General features: G+C 40.0%; 1 protein-coding gene and 1 pseudogene across 1 annotated transcript in view; both read right to left on the reverse strand.

Moving 5' to 3' along the window:
* Positions 1 to 12,753, reverse strand: part of LOC143858908 (receptor kinase-like protein Xa21) — a 29,466-nt gene extending 16,713 nt beyond the window's left edge. The window contains exon 1 of the mRNA XM_077369597.1: positions 8,811 to 12,753. Within this exon, the coding sequence (XP_077225712.1) occupies positions 8,811 to 11,529 (2,719 nt within the window). The 5' untranslated portion in view covers positions 11,530 to 12,753. The remainder of the gene's footprint in view (positions 1 to 8,810) is intronic.
* A 10,038-nt stretch (positions 12,754 to 22,791) lies between these two features.
* Positions 22,792 to 26,227, reverse strand: LOC143858985 (putative receptor-like protein kinase At3g47110 pseudogene; annotated as a pseudogene).
* Between the last annotated feature and the right edge of the window lie 180 nt (positions 26,228 to 26,407).

Below are 26,407 nucleotides of genomic sequence, written 5' to 3' on the forward strand. Positions count from 1 at the left end.
AGGAGGAACCCCGCCTTATAGGCTTGGAGGCCCAGGTTGAAGAACTGTGTGTCCTTCCTCTCTTCGGCCTCCCGTACTGCCACTTTTACGGCAGCCTCGACAGCCGCCTTTTCTCTCTGGTCGGCTCTCTCCCTCGCAGTTAGGAGATCCTGCACGGCTTGGTTCTTAACCCTCTGCACCTCGTCCTTGAGACTGTTGCATTCGGCCTCTTTGACCTGGACGATTTCACTAAGTCCGTCCTTGTCCCTCTGGAGCTCGCCCTTCTCGGACTGTATCTGTGTGAGCGTGTCAGAGAAGAGATAACTCTTCTTTGCCATGTCTCTTGAGTATACTTGGAGCTGATAGAGGGCGGAGGCGATCGCCTCTGCGCAGGTCTCCGGTGCCTCTTTCTCGACTTCTCGTCGGTCACTTGGAAGGACGCCCTGGAACATCAGTTCTGTGGCCACCCGGCTATCACCCAGGCTGGTGTCCGTCTTTTGCACCGCCCAGTTTGGACGAAAAACATTATCAGCTCTCGCCGCCGTGGCGGCGGGGATACCCAGCACTGGCCCGCTGTGCCGGGGCTCTGCCTCCCGTGCAGACCCTGAGCTCTGCCCGGTGAGGCTTGGCCGGCTCGGCTTGAATGCGAGCTTTGTGAGTCGCCCGGCTACTTTTGAGGGGATTAGCCAACGCGACCATCGCCGGAGTTGACTCCGGCACCTTCCTTTTCTTGCCCTTAGGTTGGGGCTGCTCATGCGTTGGGGACGATTGGGAGCTCTGCCTTATTCTGTCCATCATGGACATCTGCTTCACCATTTCTGAACGTAACAAAACAGAACAGAGTCAGAACTACAAAAAAGGGGGGGGGGGGGAGGAGTCAGAGGAAAAGAATGGAACAGTTCAAAATATAAGAGCTGGCCTAAGAACATTTACGTACGTGCCGGCGTCGCACGGCTGACACCGAGCTCCACCAGGACGGCCTCCTCGGAGAATTCCGAGCAGTTTGTTTGGCCGTGCTTCAGCTCTTCTTTGATCAAAATAAAGGTCATGTAGTCGTAGCCTTTGAGGACCGGCTTTCGACTAAGACTCTTGGTGTCCGGCATTCTCCACTCCAACGAGAACGGCCATTGGGAGCTCTGCTCGGTGTCCCAAGCATAGAAAAACCTGTTCTTCCATGTGTGAATGGAAGTAGGTATGCCAGTGATCATTTTCACCTCGGGCCGTTGGCTGATGTAGATCCAACCGCCGTCCTTATGCCTCTTCAGATGCGCACACATTCTGAAGACGGGCAGGGTGGGGTTCCTACGGACCCGGACTCCTAAAAGGTGCAGGAAGCCGACCAGCGTCCTCCAAGAGTTTGGCACGACCTGTGTGACCGCCAGCCCGTAATAATTTAGCACCTCGACAAAAAATGGATGCAAGGGAAGTCTGAGCCCGGCCCGCAAGGCTTCTTCGTATAGGCATAAATCTGCACTATCGTTGCTGGCCCGGTCCCCTTCAACGGCCGCCCTCAAAAGGTACCGATCAGGAATACAGTATTTCCCCCGGATGGCCTGAAGTTTGCCCGGGCCTAGATGATTCACCTCGTACAGAGCCCCAACATTGTACTGCGGGTTGGCCTCCATCCGTGCCTCTGCTATTACCTCTACGGGTGCGCGCGGCAAGCGAGGAACTTCAATATGTTCTTCGTCGTCGCTGGTTTCTACCCGGTGCGGTCCATCCCCACGGACCGGGATTGTGTCTAAGTCCACAATCTCTTCCTCTCCGCTCTCCTCGAAGACAAAATATCAGTCCGGCCTGGCCGTTCCACGCCTTAACTGAAGCCGGACAGGATATGGCGCAATCACTACACGACAAAATACCTGCCCGGCTTTACCGCCCAAATGGCTTAGCCGGACAGGACATGGCGTGTTCGCTAGAAGACATAATACCTGCCCGACTTTGCTGCCCAGAAGGTTTAGCCGGACAGGATATGACGCGTTGGATGGGAGACAACATATCTGTCCGGCCTGGCCGTTCAACGCCGAAGCCGGACAGGATATGGCGCAATCACAACGCGACAAAAATACCTGCCCGACTTTGCCGCCCAGAAGGTTTACCCGGACAGGATATGACGCGTTGGATGGGAGACAACATATCTGTCCGGCCTGGCTGTTCAACGCCGAAGCCGGACAGGATATGGCGCAATCGCTACGCGACAAAACACCTGTCCGGACCAGCCGCCCAGAAGGCTTTGCCGGACAGGATATGATGCGTCCGCTAGGCAACAGAGAACCTGTCCGGCCTAGCCGCCCCCGTCCAGGAGATCTGCCCGGGCACGACGCCCAGAAAGTTTTGCCGGCCAGACTTCTGGTTCGAATTTTGATCAGACTGGGTTGCACAGGGGCTCCTGCCCGGCCGTGCTCCTTCAGGCCAAGCCATAAGGCCGGACCAGGCCGCCCAGAGGCCCCTGGCCACTGCAGTTCTTCTGGTCCCCACACGAGGCCGGCCTCAGCTGCCCAGAGGCCTCAAGGCCGGCCAGATGCTGTTTTAACCCTCTCTTTGCTTCCCCTGGCCGCTGTCACGACTCGGAGAACCAGGGGGCAACTGATGGGGTCCGGACTCAGCACAGATTTTGGGGCCTGGACTCAGCACTAATGGGTCCGAACTCAGCATCCAATTGGCTGCTGGCACGTGGCCCTCACAGGACCGTTGGAAGGCCAACACCTGTCTCTACTAGGTGTGACACCTGGACCAATCAGGGACTTCCACCTGCCCTCCTTAGGTATGAGACCTGGTCCATACAGAGGCCACCACCTGTCCTGGACAGGTGGCTCAGAACTACCACCTGTCCTAGACAGGTGGCTCAGAATCACTATAAATAGCCTTCACTTGTGCTAAGGTGAGGGATCTGAAAATCAAAACTCTAAGCTTTTGCTCTGACATTGCTCTGCACTCCTGCTCATACTGACTTGAGTGTCGAAGCGCCCGTCCGGAGTACCACTCCGGGTTGGTCCTCTGACCATTTTCTTTCTTGTCTGTGCCCTTGTGCAGCGCAGGACTCCACCAGCCCTTCAACCGTGACTTGTTAGCTCAGCCCATCCAGCCATACCATAACCTGTTACCAATTTTAGACCCAACACTATGACTCATACCTGGTAGCTCCATCCTCATCGAAGCTCTTCTTCTTAAACAAATACAAGATTTTTTCTTGTCTTCCAATTTTATTTCATCTCACTAGACCTTTATTTAGAAAGAAATGATGGTGCATTTACTGCAAATTTCATTTTATCTATCTTTCTTTATTTCTTAACTCGAGTAATTTTGGTCTTGTGAAATTTGGACTCCTAATTTCCATGTCTACGATTTGGTTTTTTTTGCCTCCGATGTGGCCCACTCCTAATTTCCAAGTCTTCCATTTGATTTTTTTCCCTTCGAAATGGTCCACAAAAGGCTCACCTTACAAAGAAATTTTTGTAATCATATTCCACTCCAACAAATTTCCTGTACGTGATCTGAAAGGCAATTTGTGTAGAGCATCTTCATGGTCCACACAAGCAAGGTTTTGGACTCCAAAACCTCCAAGTCTACAATTTGGCTTTTTCCCCTTCGAAGGGGTCCACGAAAGCCACACCTACAATAAATTTCTTGACTCTTAGTTCCTAGATGGAATCCCTCTTTGAATGCATGTGACTGTAAGCACGTGATTTTCAACCACCTTTTGAGGACAACCAAAATGCCCTTGTTTTGTTATTATTTACAGCCCATGCCACCATCCTTTTAAGTATGCAAAAAACCAAGAAAACAATTGAATTTACAACACCATGCCATTGAGCCCTTAAAACGTGATTTTCATTCCAAATACACGATTTCTCCCCAAAATGGAAAACCAGCCAAATCCTCTCCCATTGCTTCACCCATATCTTCCTTAAATACACAAATCCATTCAAATAACCCTAAACCACAACCTAGATACCATCCATTTAGAAGAATCCATGTAACATGGGTTTTGGCAAATCAAGTCATGTAAGTGATGAACCAATTTCTCAACATGATTTTTTCATGATAATTTCTCAACATGATTTTTTCATCTGAAACCAACCAAGTATCAGTGATTACACATCCAAAAGCACTACAAAAGTAGATCAAATTAAACTTCATACTACTTGTAAGGTAAAAAATAAGTAAAAGTAGAAGGAAAGTGAAATGATGTCATTTTCTAAGTACAAACAAAATAGTTGTTAATGTCAAATCTTTAATTTCACTTTCATGTTTTTTTGCATAGTAAAGGCTATTATTTAATTATTTATGAATAGTAAAAGGCTGCTGCGTGAATAGTAAAAGGCTGCTGCGTGAATAGTAAAGGCTATTTAATAATAATTAAGTATATTTAATTATTTTCAATAGTACTTTAAATAGTAAAATAATATTATTTAATTATTATTTAATTATTATTTTAGTTTATTTTCGTTGGTGGTGGGCTTGACTCGTAACGGCGTGCTTGACTGGTGTTGGGTCCGCTTGTGTGGGGCCCGCTGATGTGGGACCAAACTACTATTCATAGTAGGACCCATCAAGTACTATTCACATCAGCGGGTCCCACATCAGCGGGCCCCACATCAGTAGGTCCCACATCAGCGGGCCCCACATCAGCGGGCCCCACACAAGTAGGTCCCACATCAGCGGGCCCCACACAAGCGGGACCCAACACAAGCGGACCCAACACCAGTCAAGCACGCCGTTACGAGTCAAGCCCACCACCAACGAAAATAAACTAAAATAATAATTAAATAATAATTAAATAATATTATTTTACTATTTAAAGTACTATTGAAAATAATTAAATAGACTTAATTAGTATTAAATAGCCTTTACTATTCACGCAGCCGCCTTTTACTATTCACGCAGCAGCCTTTTACTATTCATAAATAATTAAATAATAGCCTTTACTATGCACAAAAATGCCTATAAATAGAGGAAGAGAAGAAAAAGAAAAAGAAAAGAGAAAGAGAGAGGAAGAGAAGAAGAAGAAAAGGAGAGAGAGGAAGAGAAGAAGAAGAAGAAGAAAAAAAAAAACGTGAATTTGTCAAATAGGTGTAACGGCTTGGTTTTGAGAAAATCGGGTCGTTACAGTTATGGTATCAGCGCTGCGCCAGGTTTAGGCTGTGAGGAACCTGGTGACCGAGTCTTGGGTACGTCTTAAGATGGGATACGAAGACCTAATAATTCAAAGTTATGACATCTTCCTATTACCTCGGAACAAACTTAAAGGAAAACACACACCAACATAGATCGTTAAGATATTCGAGTTAAAATCTTCCAACACACCCTGGAAATGTAAATTAATTGTAGGCATCCCAACATCAGCCTCAAACTCTGAGACAGTCTGCCCCTCAGCAGAACCAGTGGAGGGGTAATCAGAATCAGTGGAGGGGTAATCAGAACCAGCCGCAAAATCAAGAGAAGAGAAACCAATATCGCCCTCTGAGTCAAGATGAGAAAGCGCAAGGAGGGTCAGGAAATCGTTTCTTTGCACTCGTTAACGACAGTGCTAAGGCATCTACTGCAATAACTGAAGGTCAGGATTTTAATTACTATTCTCCTTACAATTTTATTATTCGTATAACTAAAAGTAAGCCTGCGAAAAGTTAGATATGAGATGGTAGGATTTGTAGACTTGGGAGAGGCAACTTAAAAGGCAATTGTTGAAAAATCCATTAAACACAAGGAAGTAGAATGAATAGTGCACCAACCAAACATGTCTCCTAAAGGGAAATGGCATCATTTTACCTTCCTTTCCAACGGAAACACTATTTCCGTCACAACATTACTCCAAAATTCTCGTATAATTATTAGTAATTATTAGAAAACTCCTTGACCTATATTTATTAAGCACCTTAAATTTAGGGATTATGGGCCCTAAGTCCCGGCAATGACTCTGTCTAGAACCATCTAACCAGACTAGGAAAGTGTCGCTTGTCATGTGTTCAAGCTCTTTTGGAGAACCTAACTCATCTTTCTTCCATACCACTTTTCTTTGAAAAAAATGACCAAAAGTTGGAATGATTGACTAGGGATTAATAGAAACAACTATTTATTAGAAAGAAAGCAAGGGTTCAGAGTGTGGGAACCATCCCCCACTGACGTCTAGAGGGAAGTGTGTGCACCTTCAGCAGATGGAGTGGAGTTAACTTGTGATCCGCCGATTGGGAACTTTGTCGGCGGTCATTAATCTGGAAATCGTTGTGAGGCTGATGCCAGAAAGTGGCTACTTGACCCCCACCCTTGAAAGTGGCTACTTGACCCCCACGCTTTGCCCGAACCAGTGGAATGAAAACAACTACCTAACTCTATGTTTTTTTTTTTTTTTTTTTGAAAATTGACATTGCATTAATATTCAAAAGTATTGGGCGGGGACAAGATGTCCCACAAATGATACATAAAAGTGGTCTGCAAACCCATTACAAAGCATGTTAGATAGGTGAGACAACCAGCGACACGACAAACGTGGACTCCCTAAGGACTCCTTCCTTCGCTAGAATATCTGCCGCGTCATTAGACGCCCTCCTACGATGCTCAATCCTTGGCTCCAATAATCTTATTAAGTCTAAAATCTCTACAATTAATGCAGTGACTACAAAATTTACAAATGCACTAACCACAAAATCTACAGATGCAAGAGGAGACAGGGTGTTATACCTTCGTGGATGAGTGGTTGCTAAATGTTCGGCTTTGTCACTCTCCTCAGAGTGTTATACCTTCGTGCAAGGGTGGTTGCCGATCGTCCAGCTCTAGACAATCCTGGCAAATGGTTCACCCTCGAAATGGTGAAGGGGTTGCACACACGGTGTCAGGCTGTGGCAATGACGCCCAGCGGTAGTAGGATCCAATCAAACAGGGGCTCGTTCGATTGGCCAACTCCGGGGCTTTTTGGTCCTTTTTGAAAAGTTGGATAATTTTGAAAAAAGACACTTTTCATGGTACTTTTGCTTCTTTCATTGGAATATATTTAAGAAGCACTATTTGATTCATCATTCGAGTGTTGGGTCGCAGTAGGTCGTATGACACACAAAATGAGGTATCAACATAAGCTTTTTTGTTAGCCACACTAAAGACACAAAAAATAGAAGGCAATAAAAATTAAACTCATAATCAATCATTTTATAATATGACAATGCTACTATTTTACGTAACACAGATTAGTTCATATTAAATGTAACTCTATGGAGATGCGAGGTTCTAATACATGCTCATCTAAAAGAATAGGCCATGCTTTACAAAGGGTACACGATATGTTAAAAAGTATTTTAGACAATTAATAGTGATATTCGTAATTACCCAAATCTTGGGGTTATTTTTTGTTGAGAAAAATTACTCATGGGTTTTTTCGGAAATTTATTTACAAAATTTCTCATTATTTTCTAATAATATTAGAGATTTTATTGAATAATTGAATAATTACTTCTCCGAATTTTTCTGAAATTATAACTTTTTAACCATTTACATGATTATCATTTTCTACACAACTATTTTGCATAAAGAACTCACGGTCATAGGTAGGACTGTCAATTGGGATGGACAAGCCCGAAGCCCGCCCGTTCGGCCCGTTAAAAGCCCGCCCAAAGTTAAAATGGGAACAAGCCAAGCCGGGTTTGGTCAATTTTTAAGGCCCGAAGTCTAAATCGGGCTGAACTTGGGCACACCATTGTCGAGCCCGTTATAAGCTCGGCCCGTCCTAAGTTATAGATTATATTATTTTTTTACCGTCCATATTGTGTTATGCAATGTCTCTCTCTCTCTCTCTCTCTCTCTCTATATATATATATATATATATATATATATATATATATATATACGCGTCAAGATTATGGCATAAAAATGTCTATACTTCAAGATATATGGTTGTCCACCGTAAAAAAAAAATGATACATGGTTGTCCAAGCGCCAGTGAACACCTAGGTGGTGCACGAACAAGTCCATCCCATAATTCCCAATTGATGTCCACCTAATTTTTTGTGTGTAAAACTCATCTGTATTTACCTAATAGTTTAAATTGGATATATATTTTTTTAAATGTTTAAGCCTGAACTCGGCCCGAAGCCCGATTTAAAATTTGGGACGAGTTTGGGTAAATGATATTTTCTATTTCCATAGGCCCGAACTCGGCTCGAAGCCCGCCTCAAAACATATGAGCCGAGCTTGGGAACCCTAGGCCCGCTCAGCCTAGGCCCGATTGACAGTCCTAGTCATAGGTACTAAAAAGGCCGCCTATTATTCAGGTGACATGTACGAGACCACTTGATGTAAAATAACATTCTTATATACTCTGTCAATAACACGAACAAGTCCATCCCATAATTCCCAATTGATGTCCACCTAATTTTTTTTGTGTAAAACTCATCTATATTTACCTAATAGTTTAAATTGGATATATATTTTTTTAAATGTTTAAGCCCGAACTCGGCCTGAAGCCCGATTTAAAATTTGGGACGAGTTTGGGTAAATGATATTTTCTATTTCCATAGGCCCGAACTCGGCCCGAAGCCCGCCTCAAAACATATGAGCCGAGCTTGGGAACCCTAGGCCCGCTCAGCCTAGGCCCGATTGACAGTCCTAGTCATAGGTACTAAAAAGGCCGCCTATTATTCAGGTGACATGTACGAGACCACTTGATGTAAAATAACATTCTTATATACTCTGTCAATAAATATAGACATGCCATCAAGTAATTTTTTTTGTTCAAGATGCTAATTTAGCCTTTGTTGCGCTACGTTATAAACCTAAAAAGTGAGAAATATTTTATAAAACTCATTGAGAATAGACTGGATGACGAAAATTGATAAAATTATTACCTGGAGCAATGTACCCAATAGTTCCCTTTAATCCAGTTGTGCTGCTTTGATCTTCGGATGCGCTCTGAATGATTCTTGGATAAAACTTGGCTAACCCAAAATCACCCACATGAGCATTCATGTCTTCATCAAAAAAAATGTTGCTTGGCTTTAGATCACAATGAACAATCGGGGTATGGCAATGATGGTGAAGATAATCCAGCGCAGAAGCTATGTCAATTGCTATGTTTAATCTCTTAATGAAGTTTAAACTTCCTAATTGATGTTGCCCATCTAATTTTGAATGCAACCACTTTTCTAGACTCCCATTTGGCATGAACTCAAGCACGAGAGCTTTGAAATCATTACCTCCAAAATCGATGCTTGAACAAGAAGTTAAGATCTTCACAAGATTTCGATGACGAATGTTTCTCAATGCGTTGCACTCAGCTATGAAACTCTTTGAAGCTCCCCTCAAGTGAAGGTTGAGTACTTTGACAGCAACAACATTTTCAATGCGACTGAGGATACCCTTATACACTGATCCATAACTTCCCGTGCCTATCAAATTGGCTGAAGAGAACCCATCTGTTGCTTTACAGAGTTCTGCATAAGAAACCTTTAAATGCCGGCCCTCCATAGAAGATAGGGAAGATGGTTTCTTCCTTGACTTTCTTATCCAGTAAAGTGAAGCAGCGACACACAATAAGAAAATCAAACATACAACCGCACTTACTACTAGGATGATTACTCTAGAAACATGGGCTTTTCCTCGTCTGTCATTAGCTAGCACTGAGCATGTAGGCAACTTTAATTCTGGGATACCACCACAAAGATTATCATTTCCCACGACTGAAATTGCACTGGCATTTCCAAAGACCCCTTGTTTTGGTACTTCACCCTCAAAATTATTGAAAGACAAGTTTAGATATTGTAGAAACTTAAACCCCTCTAGATATTTTGGAATCTTCCCTGAGAAGTTATTGTATGAAAGATCAAGGGCTTCAATGGATGTTAACGTAGAAAAAACTGACGAAACATCTCCTTGGAAGGTGTTACCCTGCATATATAGTTCTCGCATGCTCTTACAATTTGCAACAGAGCTTGGGATTTCACCTGACAATTTGTTCTGAGAAACATCCAATAGCTCTAGAATTTTCAAGTTACCCACTTCTGATGGGAGAGAGCCAGTAAAAAAATTTTGAGACAAATAGAGTGCCATTGATAGCGAAGAAAGGCCAATAATTTGTTTTGGTATCGTACCTGTAAGGTTATTTCGAGAAAGGCTCAATCTTAAAAGTTTTGTACAGTTAGGAAGAGATAGAGGTATGCTTCCTTCCAGGTTGTTATATCCTAAATCGAGGTCGATCAATTGAGTAATATTTCCGATATTGTATGGGATTTTCCCGGACAAACTATTATGTCCCAAGTCGAGTTGTTGTAAGTTCTGGAGCATCCCAATTGAAGTGGGAATAGAACCCGTGATGAAGGTATCATGTATACCCAAAGCGTTTAAGTTGATGAGATTCCCGATCTGACTAGGGATGTTACCAGAAATTTGGTTTTGTCCATTTGCCAACTGATAAAGGTTAGTCGAGAGATTGGCTATGTAGTTGGGAAGTGGGCCAGCAAAATGATTTCTCTCTATGTACACCTCATTTAGATTACTACAGTTGGTCAAAGAAGTGATAAATTTCAAGTCGTCAGCTCTACCAAGGCCTAGGTAATTATAGCTCAAGTCCAATCTGAGTAGATCCTTTGCCCATCCAATATTTTCAGGCACCGGTCCGCTAAACTGGTTCCCTCCCATTCCAAGCCATTCAAGACTTGAAACATTGGATAATGAAATTGGAATGTGCCTGGTAAATTGATTGCTTTGTAAAAGTAGATATCTGAGATTAGGAAGAAAGAATCCTATGTTGGGTGGAAGGGTTCCGTGTAACAGGTTTTCTGTCACGGCAAACTCCACAAGAAACGAGAGATTATAATATAAAGAGGAAGGAACCTTACCGGATAATAAATTTACAGAAAGGGCGATAACTTTCAAGTTATTAATTCGTGCCAGGTCATCTGGGATGTGTCCCACCAAACTATTCCCACTTAAATAGAGACTGGTGAGAGATGAAATGTTCCCTAGTTGAGGTGGAATGCTCCCTGTAAGATGATTATGAACAAGAAACAACCAGGATAGCTTCGGTAGAGTGCTAAGTTGGATGGGAATTTTCCCTGTCAACTCATTGTAACCCAATTCGATGACTCCGAGATCCCTACAGTGGGTGAGATTGGACGGAATTTTCCCTCCCAAGGAATTATAGCTCATATTAAAGTATCGCAGTCTGAATAGACGGCCAATATCTTGGGATATTTGGCCATTGAAGCTATTTTCTTGGAGGTGGATTTTCCTAAGAAAGGTGAGGTTGGATATGGCAGGAGATAGAGTACCCACCAACTTCTGCCCACTAAGGTTCAATACAGTGACCCTTTGATGCCTCCGACCGCACGTGACTCCATTCCACTCGCAGAAATGGAGAGTATGGTTCCATGATGATAAGGCTCCAAGTGGATCACTTGTTATCCCATCCTTAAAAGCGAGCAGAGCCATTCGATCGGTTTCGTTTCCTAGCAAGGTGGTTGTGGTTGCAGAATTCGAATGTACTATGTTCATGGCAAGGAAGAGATTTACAGAGAAGATAAATGACCAAAGCACACTATGACTCATACCTGGTAGCTCCATCCTCATCGAAGCTCTTCTTCTTAAACAAATACAAGATTTTTTGTAATCATATTCCACTCCAACAAATTTCCTGTACGTGATCTGAAAGGCAATTTGTGCAGAGCATCTTCATGGTCACACAAGCAAGGTTTTGGACTCCAAAACTTCCAAGTCTACAATTTGGTTTTTTCCCCTTCGAAGGGGTCCACGAAAGTCACACCTACAATAAATTTCTTGACTCTTAGTTCCTAGATGGAATCATTCTTTGAATGCATGTGACTGTGAGCACGTGATTTTCAACCACCTTTTGAGGACAACCAAAATGCCCTTGTTTTGTTATTATTTACAGCTCATGCCACCATCCTTTTAATTATGCAAAAAACCAAGAAAACAATTGAATTTACAACACCATGCCATTGAGCCCTTAAAACGTGATTTTCATTCCAAAGACACGATTTCTCCACAAATGGAAAACCAGCCCAATCCTCTCCCATTGCTTCACCCAGATCTTTCTTAAATACACAAATCCATTCAAATAACCCTAAACCACAACCTAGATACCATATCCCCACAGGTAAATCCGATTTTCCCCCTTTAAAACCTTCCCCAAATGCCCAAATCTATGTCAAATCCCTAACTTCTACCCAAATCTTCCAATCACCTTACCAAATACCTTCTAAACAACCTATTTTACACTGATTTCATTCCAAAATTTCATCCAAATCCAATCAAATCAGATTTTGAGAACCCTTAATTGAAACACTAAAAATAGCACTTTCTCCTCTTTTTTACCTATAAATAGCCCCCTCTACAACCCTTCAATGACACGAAAAATTCAAGAGCACAAGCTATCAAACAGTCAAGCTCTCCCTCTCTCAAGCTAATTTTCTACAATTTTCTTCCCTCAAGCTTTTCACTTTTTGTCTTTCTGTTCACTGTTGTCATCATTTACGCCGGGCAGCGGTTTGGGCCTCGTCCCAGGAGTCTTCAAACATCCCTACAACGCCCATCCACACGATCTCCGTCACTAACGTCGGCACTCTTTTCCTGCGGCCTCAATCGTTCATCTGTGAATTGGGACCGTAAAGGGAGGGACTGAACTCTCTTGTTTGTTTTTGAAATTTCATGTCCGTGCTGAATTTCATTCTCAAAATGTCACATGAATGGGCGATGGAGTCATCTATTGACTTGACCTCATCAATTCATTCATTTATTAGGTCTTTTAGATTATATAACAGCTCAGAGCTTTTAGCCCTGTTGGTGTTGGATTTTTAGAAGCAATTTTGCATTCGAGACTGATTACCGGGCTGAAATTACGTTTTATTTCGAGTCCTATTATCAGTTTTGGACTAATAATCTATTCTAATAGGGAGAAGGGCTAGATGTACGCAGCCTTTTGTTTATACGTTTCCGTGACTCGAATCTGTGACCACTAGGTTATAATAGAGCAACCTTATAATTGCCCCTACTCTCGGCCTCCACTAAAAATTAATTCTAAAATTCCAAAACAAAAATGGGGTTAGAATATTCCATTGCTAACCATTGTTTAGTGAACGAGAGTTCGCATACGTATCAGCAGACTGTCCACACGGATTGTAGAGCACTTCATTTAGAAAAGCGGTGGATTTTAAAATATAAGGAAAAAGACCAAAACATAGAGAGAGTCCAAGATGACGAATTTTTTTGTCTCCCGGTTTCATTTTTTCTCACTTGTCCTTTATATGGAAAGAAAAAACAAAAGAAACTGCCCGGACTGCCCGTGGGATGCTGCCCGAGGGACTTGCTGGGACGGTTATGATCTTGCCACGTGTTAAAGCTTTTTTGGTGATGGGAGATTTGATATTGACGCGTAGATATCTTCCAACTTAGAGAGGGTGCATTGTTTTGAGAGAGAGAGAGAGAGGGTTATCTGAAACGATAGGAGGACGAAATTTTGGCCCGACACCTCTAGGATAAGAACTTTGTGGCTCTATCTTTAGAGTTTAGAGTTATGGATCAGCTTTGAGCCGGCTCGATGGAGTCGATAATTTCGCTATTTTCTTGTCTGAAGCTGACAAAAATGTCCAAATACAATGAATGATGAGGGGTCGACAAAATGTGCAATCTACTTACGCACATTGGACAGTGGATCCCACCATTTGTGGTCGATTCAAAATGTCGATTCAGTGGGTCCCATTTAGATTTTCTATGATTCTGGTTAGACCTGGCAAACGGGTGGGCCGGGCCGGATCAACCCGCGGGTGATGCGGGTGCGGTCATACGGGTCGGGTTATCAAATGACCCGCATTTTTGCGGGTCAAAATTCTCGTGACCCGCGCCGCCCGCGGGTCACCCGCGGGCACCCGCAAATATGCCGCAAATATGGGATTGTAATCACTATTTTGATTTTTTTTGGTAATTTTACGATCGATAACCATTTCTACGTTATTTTTCATTTAACACTTTTCGCTATTTTACTTTTTTCTGGTGTAATGATTACTTTTTTTTACCTTTTTACATTTCCTACCAACATTTTCGATGAGCGTATATGTGCACCCACAATGCCCACTTGCCGAGAAATTACCAAAAGAGAAGCTTGATAGCAAATTATAATAAAATAAAAATCACATTGAAATGTTAACAACACTACTGGGCACTCTCACTTTATTAAAAGTATGATATGGCCCACACCATAGGATGATCCAAACCGTCCATTAGATGGGCCATAGCCTAAATAGGTTATGCTCCAAAAATCATTTCCATAGGATGATCCTATCCCTCCAATCTTGATGTTAGAGGGTTGATCCTAACCCTCTATAGATCGGAGGGTTAGAATCAACCGATGGAAATAATTTTGGAGCATAACCTATTTAGGGTAGGGCCCATCTAATAGACGGTTTGGATAATCCTAGGGTGCCGGACATACCGTACTTTTTATAAAGTGAGGAGTTCCCTCATAAAAAAACAAACAGCGTGAGTGACGATAACATTCTCACAAAAATTTAAAGATAATCTAAAAATGCGGGTGCGCGCGGGTTGACCCGACCCGACCCGTGTTTTTGCGGGTTGGGTCACCCGCGGGTTGATTTTTCACGGGTCACGAAAACTTAGACCCGTGCCCGCAAATTTGCGGGTGGGCCGGGTCAACCCGCAGGCACGGGTCACTTTTGCCGGGTCTAATTCTGGCTATCTAATAAGTGATATATTCCTCCCCTTTCTTCCTTGAGCAGCCCCCTCTCGTGTATTTATGACTGTTCTTTTGACATTAAAGGAGGTGGTCCGGGGAAGAAAAGGGGACAATATTATCTATGATCTATCAATGAAATTTCTTTACTCCTAATTCCACTCCAAAAAATTTCTTAACTTGTGTAGGGTGTACTGATGCAGGTGCATCAACGGTCAAGATCATCGGAATATTAATTGGATCATCCAAGACACGGCATCTAAATCAACGGCCCGCGTTGATTGCTAGTGTTAGATTTATTAGACTTTTTATTTTATTTTATTGGGACGATTTTATTAGGAGTAGTCGTTAGATTTTGAATACTTCTAGATATTTTAGGAGATTAGTGAGAGTTTGTAGGGAGTTGAGTTTTATTAGGAATCTTGTTTATTGAGCCAGTAAACTAGGATTATGATATCTTTTAAGATTTGTTTAGAGAACTTTTAGGAATTTTATGGGTAAAAGAATTGTAAAGAAATTATAAGGATTCTTTTCTTTTTTCCCTCTCTTACTTTCAGTACAAGTGAACGTCCATACAGGCCTATAAATATGGCGTTTTGTAATTCTTTTGAATAGCTTTTATGAGTAATATTTTGGTTGCCTCTTGTTGCCTTTTTGGAGAACGTACACTAGAGCCATCTGCTGCTCTTTTGACCCTTTATATTGAGCCATCTGCTGCTCATATTTCTTTGCCCCTTGAATAGCTATAAGCACCGCGTTATATACCTCGATTGAAAATTACTATACATTACATTAACGTTTTTTTGTGAGGAGGAAAAAATATTGTTGTTGGATTGTGTCGGCCATCAATTGACTTGACTTCATCAGTTTATTTATTAGGTCTTTCCGACTAGATGAGTTTTTATATAATGAAAGGCATCAGACTCCATTATTTTTCAAAAAATACCGTACAGCCCACACCATAGGATGATCCAAACTGTCCATAAGATGGGACACAGCCTAAATAGGTTGTGCCCCAAAAATCATTTCCATATGTTGATCCGAACCATCTGATCTATAGAGGGACCGCAGGTCAGAGGGTTGATCATAGAACGGATGGTTAGGATCAACCTATGGAAATGATTTTTGGGGCACAACCTATTTAGGCTGTGTCCCATCTTATGAACGGTTTGGATCATCCTATGGTGTGGGCCGTACTGTACTTTTTGAAAAATAATGGAGTCTAAGGCCTTTCATCATATAAAAACTCTAGATTAAATAACACTGCTCGCTCAAAGCTTTTGGCCCTCTTTGTCTTGGATTTTTAGAATCAATTTTTATTTCAAAACTGATTATTGGATGCAAATTGAGTTTAGTTTTGAATCCAATGATCTATTTTGGACTCAAAATCGATTCCCAAAATCCAAAATAAAAACGGGCTTAGAAAATTTCGTGACTAACCTTTGTAGTTGGGTCAACAAAGTATATGCCACGCTTGGGCGTGTGGAGGAATGTGCCTATATTGGAATCTAGAAAGATGAACAGTTATTAGAAGACCCCCTCTACTGTGTGTTCAAACTTAAAGCCAATCTGTTCGGATGGAAATCCGACAAAATGGTGCCAACTGCGCTACTACAATCACCTCTCTAGCTGTGCTTCCGAGTACTACTACCAGTTGGAGGGCAGAATTAGGTTCGGTTTTCTATTAGAAGACCCCCTCCTGTAGCTAACGTACTGAAGCTGTGCTTCCGAGTACTACTACTAGTTGGAGGGTGGAATTAGGTTCGTTCAAGTCCAGCTTCTATCTAGGCTGAGTCCGAAAATGACCGAGTCAACAAAGTATATAAAATCTTGCGTGTAGGGTTTCCATTAGGGGCTAATTAGGTTCGTCTAGGTCTTGGTCCAACTCATGACCGAATCTACAGAAAACCCACCAGTCTCAAACGGAATTAGGTTCGTCCAGGTCCAACTTAATCATTCAAAGATTTTCCGAGTCTCCTACACTCGCCCAATAAAATCTTTGTATCTTTGAAGGAAGAAAAACAAAATCCCTTCAAAGAGGGTTATAACATGTAAAGAAGATGTACAAAGAAGTCCTATATCCAAATCTTGTTTAAAGGATGAGAGAGGAACAAGTTATGTTGATTCACTCTTTTAAGACGTTCCAAATAAGTTTGAGTGTCTCTTTGTTCATTTAGAATGGTTTGGTAACTCACATATATATATATATATATATATATATATATATATATATATATATAGAGAGAGAGAGAGAGAGAGAGAACATTTCCTACACACTTGTGTAGGTAAGTTACCTACACACTACCTTAAAATACAGTGGGGGCCCACATTGTTTGGGTGATCCAAACCATTCATTTGAATGGTCCTCACATAGATAGGGTGTCCACAAAAAATCAGATCCATAGGATCATCCTAACCATTCAAACTATGGAGGCAAAAAATGGACTAATTTGTGAAGGTTTATACACGTCCATTTTACCTCCACAAATCGTAGGGTTGGGATGATCCTATGGATCTGATTTTTTGTGGACACACTATCTATGTGAGGACCATTCAAATGAATTGTTTGGATCACCCAAACAATGTGGGCCCCCACTGTATTTTAAGGTAGTGTGTAGGTAACTTACCTACACAAGTGTGTAGGAAATGTTCTCTCATATATATATATATATATATATATATATATATATATATATATATATATATAGAGAGAGAGAGAGAGAGAGAGAGAGAGAGAACGGTTCCTACACATGTGTAGAGAGTTCTCTACACACTAGCTTAACATACAGTGGGGGCCCACATTGTTTGGGTGATCTAAGCCATCCATTTTAAAGGCCCTCATATAGATAGGATGTCTACAAAAAATCAGATCCATAGGATCATCCCAACCCTACGATTTGTGGATGTAAAATGGATGTCTTTAAACCTTCACAAATTAGTCCATCTTTTGCCTCCACGGTTCGAATGGTTAGGATGATCCTATGGATCTGATTTTTTGTGGACACCCTATCTATGTGAGGGCCTTAAAAATGGATGGCTTGGATCACCCAAACAATGTGGGCCCCCACTGTATTTTAAGCTAGTGTGTAGATAACTTATCTACACATGTGTGTAGGAACGGTTCCTACACACATGTGTAGATAAGTTTGTTTTTTTAAAACAAACAAAATTTTACCCCAAAACCCGTTTCTTATTATTTAATTTAATATTTTACTGAAATTTTGTATTGAATATTATTTTGCTTGTTTCGTTGGATTTCAGCCGAAATTTCAAAATATCGGTTGAAATTTCGAATTTTGTGGGGTCCTAAACCGGTCCCGAAACTGAAATTTAAAACCATGCTTGGGGGGGGGGGGGGTGTGTTGTTTTCTTATTTTGGTTTGTGATAAGATGGTGGAGGTTTGTGTGTGTGTGTGGTGGGGGTGGAGGTTGAGGTGCATATTCATGTATGTTTTAGTGTTTTTTTTCTTTTTTGGGTTAATGCTAAGATTGCGAAGACACATATTTGTAGTAGTATGTGTGTGTTGGGGGTGGTAGTGCTAGAGATGAGTACTTGTAGAAGCATCTAACATTTACATTTTAAATCGTTGTACCTTTTTCATGTATTGTATGCTTTAAATTGTATCCTATTTTTCTTTGGCTTATGTGTATTTTACTCTTTAAATGCATTGCTTCACTTTATTTAAATTCTTTTTAACTTTTATTTCTCTTCTATACAGTTGGAGGGTCGTGATACTCATCTGACTCTACTAGAGAAGAATGCCGACAATAAAGGCAGTTGGTACCCAGAGAATGAAGAAGATACCACGACGTATTTTTATTTTCATTTTCTAGGAGTGTAAGGACTTTGTATGAAGTTGGTTTTAGATGGATTTTGAATAGTTTATTGTAACATAAAAGTGGTTTGTGGAGGAAATGATGAGAGAAAAGGTATTCCGTTAGGCTCTGTTCACTTGTTTTCCTGGGAAAGAAAAAGAAAATGTTTCCCGAGAATTTGACGTGGCATTAGAAAAGAAATCCAGGGAATCTGTGCAGGAAAAGGTTTCCCTGGACTGTTCACTTGCGCAGGAAAAGGTTTCCAGGGAAACTGCTTGCCCTTCTTTTTGCATTAGTTTTCTCGGGAAACGAAATCCGAGTGTTTTTGGTCGGAAATGAAATCCCTAAAGGGGGGGAAATGGGCTTTTCTATGTCATTTTTTGACTTATTGTAGAAATTCAACATGCGTAAAGCAAGTGAACACTAGAATTCTGTCTTGTCAAGGAAAAAAGAGGCTGTTTTCCAGGGATTTACTTTCCCGGGAACGCAAGTGAACAGAGCCTTAGTGAGTTGGAATAAAGTTTGCCTTTCCATTAAAAATAGTGGTTTGGGCATTAGGAGAGTTAAAGAATTTAATCATGCACTGTTGGGTATATGGTTATGAAGGTTTGGCGATGAACGCTTTCAATTGTGGGTTAGAGTTATTGGGAGTAAACATGGTTGGTTGCCGGGGTTATGGGAATCAAGGGATTGCTTTAAGAAACAAGGTTTAACAGTGTGGCTCGATATTTTGAAAATGGATCACTCTTTTATCTTGAACATTAGATTTAGGGTTTATTCGGGGGGATAGGATAAAATTTTGGAATGATGTGTTTGTGTGCTGAGAAGCCTCTAATGGATCTATTCCCAGATCTGTATAGAGTTGCTTCCGATAAAGAGGCTTTTGTGGGGGAATGTCTTACCCTTATGGGGGGTGTATTTGTTTGGTCACCGGTTTTCAGGAGGAATTTCTTTGATTGGGAGTTAGAGTCGGCATCCCACTTTCTTGAGCTTCTTGATGGGTGTGCATCAAGAGGAACGGTTTGGATACCACAATTCATATTGGGTGGGGGGGGGGGGGGGGCGATCATCTCCCCAAACTAATTTGTAAACAGTACAAACTGATCCTATCGTTGAAGTTGTGTACTAGATCCCTTGTATTTTCAGTTGGATGTATCCTATCATTTCTTTGGTCAGTAGGAGCTGGGCTTTGTTTCTTCTCTCTCGTAGTATGAGGTGAAAAGCAGCTTGTCTAAGTACCTACATAAAGCCCGTTTGATAAATAGACCTTTACATGTTAAATGTGAACTGCTATTCATTTTTTAACTTTAAAATTCCCATTTGCAAGTCAATGATGAAATGATTAGGATAATCCGTATTAGGCCCTTGATCAACATGTGTCATACTGTTTACATGTACGTTAATTGCTCAAAGCCAAATCATACATTGCTCTGTAATTTGCAGGTTATGCATAATAGTAGCATTTTGGATAAAACTCTTGTATATTTCCAAAATTTAACCTTATGTTGAATGATAGAACTGTCCTACCATCAAACAGGTCTATTCATTTCACAAATTACACTTCCTGCCGTCCTGTTTTTTTTTTTCTTAGCATCTATGCTTTCCATTGAAATTTGCCTAGTCTTTTGTGCCCAATGGTCGTGCAATACAAAAACTCACACTTGACTTTCTAATATAAAATCAAGTTAAGTAGTTAATCAAATCAAAGCACAAACGATTTGGCCATAGCATTTGCGATCACTTTGGTAGTCAAAATTAGGGGTTCAACTCGGGTCGATTTTTGGGAATTCAGGTTGAGCTTTTACCTTAAATTGGGTTGGGTTCAGGTTGTTTCCAATTCATTATTTAGCAGAAGCACAACCTGACCAAACCCAAGTAAATTCACACAGGAGTTGTATTTTCAGTGGGACTATAGGAGACCCACTTTTTTCTTATCTCTCCTCCTCTGAGTGGGCGACGTGGACCGCGGATATCGGTGGAGATGTTGGTGCGTCGGTGCATGCGTGGACCCCTGTGGAAGAATTTGGATTTTGAGAATTGATTTTTAGTCCAAAATATAATCTGCTTTTTACTACAAACTGATTTTCAAAATCCAAAACGAACAGGGACTGAACTAGTAACTCCAATGCCGAGACACCTTGTGACCCGTTTTCTGACATGTAAGTTCTCGTTCACTACAAATGGTTAGTCATCGAATTCTCTAAGCCTGTTTATGTTTTGGATTTTAAGTCCAAAGCTGAAATTTGGAGTCCAAATTCCACATAGAGGTAAATGAAATTGGAGGTGAATGAAATTTATCCAATTGGAGATAAATGCATTAGATAAAATTAGAGAAATCTACCTCCAAGAAAACAACTTCAATGGCCAAGTATCCCAAGAAATCGGTCGTCTATTCAGACTGCGATATCTTAATATGAGCTATCTCTCTTCTATCTCTCTTTAGGTGGAAATAGTTTGGTGAGACACATCCTAGATGACATCCCCCTAAATTATCAATAATCATATTATTTCCCTCTAAATTGTGGGAAGAAAAAATTTGCCTGGGAAAAAAATTCCTTTGAAAGTGTTTTTTTTTTTTTTTTTGGCAATCTAAAAAGGACCTTAAGCTCTCTCTCCTCTCTCTCTCTCTCATGCGAATATGATAAACATATTGAGTTTAAAATAATATAAAAGATAAATAAATAAATAAAATTAAAGCTGACCTTGAGGAGGTCATACACCTAGGCCAAAATGGAAATTCCAATGGGCGGATCTTGAGAAATCACAATGACAATGCCAATGGGTGATCCTCTATTTATAATTTAGGTTCACTCTAAATCTCTCTCATTAGACATGTCGAATGAAGATACAAACAAAATTTCTTTATTTTTTGTTTTATCAAGTGGGATAAGAATACATAAAAAGATAATAATTTTTTTTTTAAAAAAAGGAAATGATAAATGGGCCCTTTTTCATTACTTAGGAAGAGACAAATAAAAGGGAGTAATGCTAGGAAAATAGGGCTGCAATTAATCACACGAAAAAAAGAAAAAGTTGGTTTGGCCTCTTCCATTGCAATGCTTCCCTAGGATGCAAACATGCTTTTGAGGATGGCAATTGATACAAATAAATTAAAAAAGCTCATCCTCAAAGAAATGGAAGGCATGGAAAGAAGTAGCTTCTGGCTTAAGGAGTTAATTAAGTTCCTTAGGATTCCTGATATGGATTTGAATATAGAATCACACCTAAAAAATAGTGTCAGCTGGAGATGGTTTTAAACTCCAATTGAAGTGCTTTTGTTTTCGTCAACACACTATCATGAAAATGGAAATGAAAGTGGGAGAGTGAGAGTGAGGCAAAACAAACTATAAATGGGTTTTATCTTTTGTTACCTACTTTTTGTTTTTACTTCTCTTATTGTTTGACAGAGAACCCACCAGCCTTAATTCTCAAATCTGAAACCTCAAATCTCAATGAATCACCCCTCAATGGATTGGATTGGAAAACTTTTTTCTTATTTTCATGTGATTAGAGTAGACTAGAAGGTGGTGCTTTATCATTCACCCTTCCTAAAATAGGGTATTCTTCACCGATCTTTTAGGACAATAGTTCTAGGCTTTATTCTTCCTAAAATTGGTTTTATATTACGCATCGCGGAGTAATATAAAACGCCCTGTATTCCTCATGATTAATTGGTTTGTGCATGATGAGTTCAATAACGGAAAAAATCAGGGGGTCACCTAAAGGAAGGAAAAATCAAAGAGAATGGAAAACAAAACCTAAAAGATTCAGAGGAGAATAAAAAGTAGAAAATAAAGGAGAGGGTGTTTCTCATCAAAATAGGCCTATCTCACTCCACACAAACTTGGAGAGAGGGTTTTTCCAAGACTGAATGTGAAGAAACACATTCATCACATACAAATTCAAATGAAAGGAGAAAAAGGGAGAATGAAGAATAAAGCTTCTTCAACAAACTTATCTTTAATTTCCAACATGGTTCTTCAAAGCAACCTTGATTTAATTAATGGCCTAGTAATCATCTTCCGTAAATCTCCCATATGATCAAAAGAATCTTTGTAATGTTATTTGTAATTCATGATGGAATGATCAATGTATTGTAATGGAAACCTTCACACTCAAGATTTGATAATAATTTTGTATTAATAGTTGGATAAAATATAGATATGAGAAAAAAGCACTACCTACAAGTGGCACCACTAACCAAATCACATATAATATAACATTAACTTCCAAACACATAGAAGAAACTACATGGAAGATAGTAATCTTAGTCCAATGGGAAACAAAAGCGGATATAGCAGCGAATTTCATCATTCTCTGTGGATCCCAGCACCAAGATATATGTTTCTAATAGAACACATTTCCTTTACAACGTCTCCCATCTCCATTCGTTCTCTCGGAGATTCTACATAACACACCACTCCAATCCTCACTAAAGATACCAAACACTCCTGCAAACGACGTATCTTATCATTGTAATTCTCAGCAATATTTGCAGCTCTTTCTTCAGCATCTTCTAAAAGTATTAATGGATCTAGAATCTCCATCACTCGATCAGGCAAAGACATCTGGACAAATTTGTGAAGACTTAGGCCATCCTTAAACATATCATCTGAGGGGCGCTTTCCAATGAATATCTCCAATAAAAGAATCCCATAGCTATACACATCTCCTGTTGTGGACACATGACCACCTGCCCCATATTCTACAATTCCACACATCTTTTACAATTTTTGATGTAATAAAGGATATAAGATACCGGTTAGAAACTAAAAATAAATATGAGGTTTGATTTTGAATAAAAAGGTGGAAATTTTATCAAAGAGATGATAGATAATTGAATGATCTCTCCACATTTAGAAACCTAAGTCGCATGGCAAGAGTCAAGAATTTTTAGAGAAACACATAAGAAACGATTTAGCACTATGAAGAAAATATAGAAGTTATGTCATATGTTGCATTAGTATAGGTACAAGTGTCAGAATCTGACATGGATATATAGTCTCGAATTCAGTAAACCTCAAAAAGAATGGTTTGTAGATTCGCAAAATATTTTAATCAATTGTCAAATTTTAATTTTTTACATAATAATATTATTTTAACCAATAACATACTTAAATTTTAATAAGTTAAGCAGATATAATGTTTTATTTCTTGTTTAAGAAAATTACTAATAGGAAGGGTAAAATTCAAAATGTGTGATAATTATATAGTTCTGGCAGTAGCATCCAAAAAAAATCAGAAAAGAGATAAAAGAGATCTAGAACTGTCTTAAAGACGTATGTGTCCCACACGGGTACTTCACCCATTTAGAAGAATCCATATAACATGGGTTTTGGCCAATCAAGTCATGTAAGTTATGAATAGCATTCCACTATGTATTACTCAAAACCACTAGTCAATTTTGGACCATGGTAATTTCTCAACATGATTCCTTCATCTGAAACCAACAAAGTATCAGTGATTACACATGCAAAAGCACTACAAAAGTGGATCAAATTAAAATTCATACTACTTATAAGGCAAAAAGTAAGTAGAAGTAGAAGGCAAGTGAAATGATGTCATTTTCTAAGTACAAACAAAATAGTTGTAAATGTCAAATCTTTAATTTCACTTTCATGTTGACTTGGGAGCAAGGTTTTAAATTTCGGTTCGGAATGCGTGAAATTTCGTTCGAAATCTATCGGAATCCATTTAGGTAATATCTTATCCCGTAGAAAATTTTGTCGAAATTACCGAAATTTCCGCCGAAATTTCGACTAAATTTCGGTAATTTCGGCTGAAATTTCTGGATAATATTAAATAATAAATAAATAAAGGATTTTTTTGGATATATCCCTTAAATTTCGGCCTGAAATTTTAGGGAAAACGGAATTTCGATCGAAATTTTGTTACGTTTCGATTTCAATCAATTTCGATTTCATTCTCGACCGAAAGCCGAATTTTTGGTCGAAATTTAAAACCTTTCTTGGGAGAGGCAAGTTAAAAGGCAACTGTTGAAAAATCTATCAAAAAGTAGAATGAATAGTGCACGCCAACCAAACCTGTCTCGAAATGGGAAATGGCATCATTTTACTTTCCTTTTCAAGGGAAACACTATTTCAGTCACAACATTAATCCAAAAGTCTCGTATTTATTATTTGGAATTATTAGAAACCTCCTTGACTTATATTTATCAAACACCTTAAATTTTGGATAATTGGCAAAAGGAATTCAAGATAATTACCAAAAGGCTTCAATTATTCTCATGACCATGTTTTCATTATGAGGAAGACGCACATTGTTCTAGACAACTATTTTGCATAAAGAACTCATGGTCATATGTACTAAAAAGGTATTCGGGTGACATGTAAGAGACCACTTGATGTAAAATAACATTCCTATATACTCTATCAATAAAAATAGAAATGCTATCAAGTAATTTTTTTTTGTTCAAGATGCTAATTTAGCTTTTGTTGCACTAAATTATGTACCTAATAAGTGAGAAATATTTTATAAAACTCATTGAGAATAGACTAGATGACGAAAATTGATAAAATTATTACCTGGAGCAATGTACCCAATAGTTCCCTTTAATCCAGTTGTGCTGCTAAGATCTTCAGATGAGCTCTGAATGATTCTTGGATAAAACTTGGCTAACCCAAAATCACCCACATGAGCATTCATGTCTTCATCCAAAAAAATGTTGCTTGGCTTTAGATCACAATGAACAATCGGTGTATGGCAATGATGGTGAAGATAATCCAGCGCAGAAGCTATGTCAATTGCTATGTTTAATCTCTTAATGAAGTTTAAACTTCCTAATTGATGTTGCCCATCTAATTTTGAATGCAACCACTTCTCTAGACTCCCATTTGGCATGAACTCAAGCAAGAGAGCTTTGAAATCATTACCTCCAAAATCGATGCTTGAACAAGAAGTTAAAATCTTCACAAGATTTCGATGACGAATGTTTCTCAATGCGTTGCATTCAGCTATGAAACTCTTTGAAGCTCCCCTTAAGTGAAGGTTGAGTACTTTGACAGCAACAACATTTTCAATGCGACTGAGGACTCCCTTATACACTGATCCATAACTTCCCGTGCCTATCAAATTGGCGGAAGAGAACCCATCTGTTGCTTTACAGAGCTCTGCATAAGAAACCCTTAAATGCCGGCCCTCCATAGAAGATAGGGAAGATGGTTTCTTCCTTGACTTTCTTATCCAGTAAAGAGAAGCAGGGACACACAATAAGGAAATCAAACATACAACTGCACTTACTACTAGGATGATTACTCTAGAAACATGGGCTTTTCCTCGTCTGTCATTAGCTAGCACTGGGCCTGCAGGCAACTTTAATTCTGGGATACCACCACAAAGATTATCATTTCCCACGACTGAAATTGCACTAGCATTTCCAAAGACCCCTTGTTTTGGTATTTCACCCTCAAAATTATTGAAAGACAAGTTTAGATACTGTAGAAACTTAAACCCCTCTAGATATTTTGGAATCTTCCCTGAGAAGTTATTGGATGAAAGATCAAGGTCTTCAATGGATGTTAATGTAGTAAAAACTGACGAAACATCTCCTAGGAAGGCGTTACCATGCATATAAAGTTGTCGCATGCTCTTACAATCTGCAAGAGTGCTTGGGATTTCAGCTGACAATTTGTTCTGAGAAACATCCAATATCTCTAGAATTTTCAAGTTACCCACTTCTGAGGGGAGTGAGCGCGTCAAAAAATTTTGAGACAAAAAGAGTTCCATTGATAGCAAAGAAAGGCCAATAATTTGTTCTGGTATCGTACCTGTAAGGTTATTTCGAGAAAGGCGCAACCTTAAAAGTTTTGTACAGTTTGCAAGAGATAGAGGTATGCTTCCTTGCAGGTTGTTATATATTAAATCGAGGTGGGTCAATTGAGTAATATTTCCAATATTCTATGGGAT

The sequence above is a fragment of the Tasmannia lanceolata genome, unplaced genomic scaffold (genome assembly GCF_043159265.1).
Source record: "Tasmannia lanceolata isolate RefF3 unplaced genomic scaffold, GAP_Taslan_0.1 ptg000029l, whole genome shotgun sequence".
NCBI classification, from domain to species: domain Eukaryota; kingdom Viridiplantae; phylum Streptophyta; class Magnoliopsida; order Canellales; family Winteraceae; genus Tasmannia; species Tasmannia lanceolata.